The 7,500-nt window shown below is 28.9% G+C and overlaps 1 protein-coding gene across 2 annotated transcripts in view; it reads right to left on the reverse strand.

Annotated features, from left to right (window-relative positions):
- The window catches only part of LOC133634229 (mast/stem cell growth factor receptor kita-like), a 71,002-nt gene that overhangs the window by 41,407 nt on the left and 22,095 nt on the right, over positions 1 to 7,500 (reverse strand). For both annotated transcript variants that reach the window (XM_062027338.1, XM_062027337.1), the window contains exon 5: positions 5,561 to 5,729. In XM_062027338.1, the coding sequence (XP_061883322.1) occupies positions 5,561 to 5,729 (169 nt within the window). The remainder of the gene's footprint in view (positions 1 to 5,560; positions 5,730 to 7,500) is intronic.

Here is a 7,500-nt window from a genome sequence, read left to right on the forward strand (position 1 = left end):
GCCCTGAGTTGGACACCCATGAATATGTAAATGTTATCTTTGGCACCTTGCTGCGTGACATGGTCTCTCAGTATTCCAAAGGAACAACATCCATCCCAGCAGGTAAATACCATCACTCACACGCTGACCTTAAAGTCTAGATTCAGTTTTATGTTGGACTACAGACTGCTGAGTCCATCTTGTTGTGTAGCCCAGCAAACCGTTTTTATTCTTTGTTTTGGCGTTCTATATGCTCTGTTGTCTTGGTAAATCATGTCCCGACGTGCCCCAAATGGATGTTTTAGTGCGTTAGAAGAAGACAAATCTCCTCCAGGCTGCTGGATTTGCATAAGATGCCTTTCAAGGCCGGTCATGTTTACTCTGAGGGGCCAACAACTGCTGACTGTTAGAGACGGTTTGCAACCTGACGCCAGCTTTTATCGCCGTGACGTTAAAATGCTGATAGGGCGACTGAGGGGGAGTCCAAAGTGGCCCGCAGCTCATTTCTTAACTTCATCTAAAAAAATACTGTTTTTTAAAAGTAGTGGGAAAAAAGTGTAATAGAAGAACAAACAGGAAGAAAAATAGCAAGAAAAAGTTGACTCTAAGAACACAAAACTGCCATGTTGGACTTTTTTTTTCTTTAAAGCTGTCATTGCTCAAAAAAATAATGAATCAAAATAATGTCGTTATGAATTATGGAGCAATTTAAGGCTCCAAATACTTTGAAAAAAAAAATTGGGGGAAAATATAGCATATTTTGTGTGTTTTCTGTATGAAAAACTAATTTTTCGTTGACTAAAGCATTACAAAAATAATAAAAATGAATGAATTATTGAGCAATTTAAGGCTCCAAATACTTGGGAAAAAAAATTTGGGGAAAATATAGCATATGTTGTGTGTTTGCTGTATGAAAAACTAATTTTTATTTGACTAAAGCATTAAAAAAATAATAAAAATGAATGAATTATTGACCAATATAAGGCTCCAAATACTTTGAAATTTTTTTGGGGGGGAAAATATAGCATATTTTGTGTTTGCTGTATGAAAAACTAAATTTTGTTTGACTAAAGAATTAAAACAATTATAAAAATTAATGACTTATTGACCAATTTAAGGCTCCAAATACTTTGAAAAAAATTGGGGGAAAATATAGCATATTTTGTGTGTTTGCTGTATGAAAAACAAATTTTTTTCTTCGACTAAAGCATTAAAAAAATAATAAAAATGAATGAATTATTGACCAACTTAAGGCTCCAAATACTTTGAAAAAAATTTGGGGGAAAATATACCATATTTTGTGTGTTTGCTGTATGAAAAACACATTTTTATTTGACTAAAGCATTACAAAATAATAAAAATGAATGAATTATTGACCAATTTAAGGCTCCAAATACTTTGAAAAAAAATTGGGGGAAAATATAGCATATTTTGTGTGTTTGCTGTATGAAAAACTAATTTTTCTTTGACTAAAGCTTTTAAAAATGATAAAAATGAACGAATTATTGACCAATGTAAGGCTCCAAATACTTTGGAAAAAAAATATTGGGGGAAAATATAGCATATTTTGTGTGTTTTCTGTATGAAAAACTAAATTTTATTTGACTAAAGCATTACAAAAATAATAAAAATGAATGAATTATTGAGCAATTTAAGGCTTCAAATACTTTGAAAAAAAATTGGTGGAAAAAAAATATAGCATATTTTGTGTGTTTGCTGTATGAAAAACTATTTTTTCTTTGACTAAAGCATTACAAAAATAATAAAAATGAATGAATTATTGACCAATTTAAGGCTCCAAATACTTTGAAAAAAATTGGGGGAAAATATAGCATATTTTGTGTGTTTGCTGTATGAAAAACAAATTTTTCTTTGAGTAAAGCATTACATTTTTTTTTTAAAATTAATGAATTATTGACCAATTTAAGGCTCCAAATACTTTGAAAAAAAAATATTGGGGGAAAATTGTGCATATTTTGTGTGTTTGCTGTATGAAAAACTATTTTTTCTTTGACTAAAGCATTACAAAAATAATAAAAATGAATTAATTATTGACCAATTTAAGGCTCCAAATACTTAGGGAAAAAAATTGGGGGAAAATATAGCATATTTTGTGTGTTTTCTTTATGAAAAACTAATTTTTCTTTGACTAAAGCATTAAAAAAAAATTTAAAAAAATGAATGAATTATTGGCCAATTTAAGGCTCCAAATACTTTGAAAAAAATTTTGGGGAAAATATAGCATATTTTGTGTGTTTTCTGTATGAAAAACTAATTTTTCGTTGACTAAAGCATTACAAAAATAACAAAAATGAATGAATTATTGAGCAATTTATGGCTCCAAATACTTAGGAAAAAAAATTGGGGTAAAATATAGCATATTTTGTGTGTTTCTGTATGAAAAACAAATTTTTCTTTGACTAAAGCATTAAAAAAATATAAAAATGAATGAATTATTGACCAATTTAAGGCTCCAAATACTTTGAAAAAAATTGGGGGAAAATATAGCATATTTTGTGTGTTTGCTGTATGAAAAACTAATTTTTCTTTGACTAAAGCTTTTAAAAATGATAAAAATGAATGAATTATTGACCAATTTAAGGCTCCAAATACTTTGGAAAAAAATATTGAGGGAAAATATAGCATATTTTGTGTGTTTGCTGTATGAAAAACTAATTTTTATTTGATAAAGCATTACAAAAATAATAAAAATGAATGAATTATTGAGCAATATAAGGCTTCAAATACTTTGAAAAAAAATTGGTGGAAAAAAAATATAGCATATTTTGTGTGTTTGCTGTATGAAAAACTATTTTTTCTTTGACTAAAGCATTACAAAAATAATAAAAATGAATGAATTATTGACCAATTTAAGGCTCCAAATACTTTGAAAAAAATTGGGGGAAAATATAGCATATTTTGTGTGTTTGCTGTATGAAAAACAAATTTTTCTTTGAGTAAAGCATTAAAAATTTTTTTTTAAATTAATGAATTATTGACCAATTTAAGGCTCCAAATACTTTGAAAAAAAAAATATTGGGGGAAAATATAGCATATTTTGTGTGTTTGCTGTATGAAAAACCATTTTTTCTTTGACTAAAGCATTACAAAAATAATAAAAATGAATGAATTATTGACCAATTTAAGGCTCCAAAAACTTTGAAAAAAAATTGGTGGAAAATTTAGCATATTTTGTGTGTTTGCTGTATGAAAAACCATTTTTTCTTTGACTAAAGCATTACAAAAATAATAAAAATGAATGAATTATTGACCAATTTAAGGCTCCAAAAACTTTGAAAAAAAATTGGTGGAAAATTTAGCATATTTTGTGTGTTTGCTGTATGAAAAACTAATTTTTCTTTGACTAAAGCATTAAAAAAATTATAAAAATGAATGAATTATTGACCAATTCAAGGCTCCAAATACTTTGAAATTTTTTTGGGGGGAAAATATAGCATATTTTGTGTGTTTGCTGTATGAAAAACTAATGTTTCTTTGACTAAAGCATTAAAAAAATAATAAAAATGAATGAATTATTGAGCAATTTAAGGCTCCAAATACTTTGGAAAAAAAATATTGGGGGAAAATATAGCATATTTTGTGTGTTTGCTGTATGAAAAACTAATTTTTCTTTGACTAAAGCATTAAAAAATTGATAAAAATGAATGAATTATTGACCAATTTAAGGCTCCAAATACTTTGAAAAAAAAATTGGGGGAAAATATAGCATATTTTGTGTGTTTGCTGTAGGAAAAACTAATTTTTCTTTGACTAAAGCATTAAAAAAATGATAAAAATGAATGAATTATTGACCAATTTAAGGCTCCAAATACTTTGAAAATTTTTTGGGGGGGAAAATATAGCATATTTTGTGTGTTTGCTGTATAAAAAACTAATTTTTCTTTGACTAAAGCATTACAAAAATAATAAAAATGAATGAATTATTGACCAATTTAAGGCTCCAAATACTTTGAAAAAAAATATTGGGGGAAAATATAGCATATTTTGTGTGTTTGCGGTATGAAAAACTAATTTTTCTTTGACTAAAGAATTAAAAAAATGATAAAAATGAATGAATTATTGACCAATTTAAGGCTCCAAATACTTAGAAACATTTTTTTGGGGGAAAATATAGCATATTTTGTGTGTTTCTGTATGAAAAACACATTTTTCTTTGACTAGAGCATTAAAAAAATAATAAAAATGAATGAATTATTGACCAATTCAAGGCTCCAAATACTTTGAAATTTTTTTGGGGGGAAAATATAGCATATTTTGTGTGTTTGCTGTATGAAAAACTAATGTTTCTTTGACTAAAGCATTAAAAAAATAATAAAAATGAATGAATTATTGAGCAATTTAAGGCTCCAAATACTTTGGAAAAAAAATATTGGGGGAAAATATAGCATATTTTGTGTGTTTGCTGTATGAAAAACTAATTTTTCTTTGACTAAAGCATTAAAAAATTGATAAAAATGAATGAATTATTGACCAATTTAAGGCTCCAAATACTTTGAAAAAAAAATTGGGGGAAAATATAGCATATTTTGTGTGTTTGCTGTAGGAAAAACTAATTTTTCTTTGACTAAAGCATTAAAAAAAAGTATAAAAATGAATGAATTATTGACCAATTTAAGGCTTCAAATACTTTGAAAAAAAATTGGTGGAAAAAAAATATAGCATATTTTGTGTGTTTGCTGTATGAAAAACTATTTTTTCTTTGACTAAAGCATTAAAAAAATGATAAAAATGAATGAATTATTGACCAATTTAAGGCTCCAAATACTTTGAAAAAAAATTGGGGGAAAATATAGCATATTTTGGGTGTTTGCTGTATGAAAAACTAATTTTTCTTTGAGTAAAGCATTAAATTTTTTTTTAAAAATTAATGAATTATTGACCCATTTAAGGCTCCAAATACTTTGAAAAAAAAATTGGGGGAAAATATAGCATATTTTGTGTGTTTGCTGTATGAAAAACTAAATTTTGTTTGACTAAAGCATTAAAAAAATAATAAAAATGAATGAATTATTGACCAATTTAAGGCTCCAAATACTTTGAAAAAAAAATTGGGGGAAAATATAGCATATTTTGGGTGTTTGCTGTATGAAAAACTAAATTTTGTTTGACTAAAGAATTAAAAAAATTATAAAAATTAATTAATTATTGACCAATTTAAGGCTCCAAATACTTTGAAAAAAAATTGGGGGAAAATATAGCATATTTTGGGTGTTTGCTGTATGAAAAACTAATTTTTCTTTGAGTAAAGCATTAAATTTTTTTTTTAAATTAATGAATTATTGACCCATTTAAGGCTCCAAATACTTTGAAAAAAAAATTGGGGGAAAATATAGCATATTTTGTGTGTTTGCTGTATGAAAAACTAAATTTTGTTTGACTAAAGCATTAAAAAAATAATAAAAATGAATGAATTATTGACCAATTTAAGGCTCCAAATACTTTGAAAAAAAAATTGGGGGAAAATATAGCATATTTTGGGTGTTTTCTGTATGAAAAACACATTTTTCTTTGACTAAAGCATTAAAAAAATAATAAAAATGAATGAATTATTGATGCTCACCACACACGTCCAGCTGGAGCACCGCCGAGCTGCCGCCTCTCTCGTTGTGGGCGGAGCAGCGGTACGTCCCCGAGTCCGGCCCCTCCACCCAGGCGGTGAAGAGCCGGGAGGCCCGGTGGTAACTGTGAGAACCGGACAGGATGTGTGAGCTGTGGGACTCCTCCGGGTGCTGCGGGACAGGGAGAGAGCACCGTTACATTCACAAGTCTTGAAAAGTCAGTTTCTAGAACTTTCACTAAATGCTTCGTGTTCACGACGACGTGGTCTGACGAGAGGCTTCAGGCGACGCTGACAGGTCACATCAAGAAGGACAAGATGGACGCGACCTTTGCTCGCTGGAATCCAATCAGCCTTGACGTCTCACAGCAGCTTTATTGCGTTAGAGAAGACCTTCTTCAGCTTTTGAGTGTAATTCACATGGAATGCAGAAACTATCACACTTCTTAGAAGAACCCTGGCTGACTTTCTCCACCAAGTTCTATTTGCAGAACTGCTAAGCCTGGCGTCCTTTGCGTCCCGCTAAATCAAAAGCGTTAAAGGAAACAGCAAGTGCAGGCAGTCTGGAGGCAAGCAACAAACACCAGGAACACTTTGAAGGTGACCAGGTCCCGGCCAATAGTCCATAAGATCAATGAAAACTGCTTGTTCGTGTCTCACTTCACACGAGAAGAGGTCTCACTCTGCACGTCTTTCTCAGCTTATTTAACAGTAGATTTAACTGAACACAGTGAGCCCTCTTTTCACTCCTTCACAATCTTTGACCACTAGCTTACACGCGCAGGATTCCCGGACCGACAGCCGCCCTAACTGGCAACTCGCAAGTTGGGAAAAGTAACAACAACAAAAATATGATGAGCCAAAAATGTGTGGTTGTGGGAATATTTCAGGGCAATATGAGCCCATCAACACGCACCAACGAGCGAGAATGCCGCAACAAACAAAAAAAACAGCATTCAACCTTGTTTTTTCAACTTGGAAAAAAAAGCACTTTAAAATGGTCAATATTTATTTAAGTAAAATTTTCTGGAGGTTAATTTGTGTCTTTATTAGGATTTTTTTTTTATTGACACCGAATTTATATAATTTAATTTTTTGCGTTTGAATTTTGTGAACTGGATTTTTTTTTTTTACATCAAATTATGCTCAAAATGTTATGGGGAAAAAATTCAGTCTTTTAAAATTTAGAGTATAAAAATTCAGTGTAAAAAAATGTGTGTATTCAGTGTAAAAAAAATAAATTAAAATGCACTTTAAAATGTTCAATATTTATGTAAGTTAAATTTTATGGAGGGTAATTTGTGTCTTTATCACAAAATCCTTTTATTGACACCAAATGTATCTAACTGAATGTTTTGCGTTTGAAATTTGTGGACTGGATTTTTTTTACATCAAATTATGCTCAAAATTTCACTGAAAATAAAATCAGTCTTTTAAAATTCAGTGAAAAAAAAAGCACTTCAAAATGTTCAATATTTATTTAAGTTCAATTTTATGGAGGTTAATATGTGTCTTTATTACGAAATATTTTTATTGACACTGAATTTATGTAACTGTAATTTTTTTGCATTTGATTTTTTTTTTTTACATCAAATTATGCTCAAAATTTCACTGAAAATAAAATCAGTCTTTTAAAATTCAGTGAAAAAAAAAGCACTTCAAAATGTTCAATATTTATTTAAGTTCAATTTTATGAAAGGTTAATATGTGTCTTTATTACGAAATATTTTTATTGACACTGAATTTATGTAACTGTAATTTTTTTGCATTTGATTTTTTTTTTTACATCAAATTATGCTAAAAATGTTATGGAAAAAAAAATTCAGTCTTTTAAAATTTAGAGTATTAAAATTCAGTGTAAAAAAACAATGCACCTTAAAATGTTCAATATTCATTTAAGTTACATTTTATGGAGGTTAATATGTGTCTTTATTACAAAATGT

Source organism: Entelurus aequoreus, linkage group LG18 (genome assembly GCF_033978785.1).
Source record: "Entelurus aequoreus isolate RoL-2023_Sb linkage group LG18, RoL_Eaeq_v1.1, whole genome shotgun sequence".
NCBI classification, from domain to species: Eukaryota; Metazoa; Chordata; class Actinopteri; order Syngnathiformes; family Syngnathidae; genus Entelurus; species Entelurus aequoreus.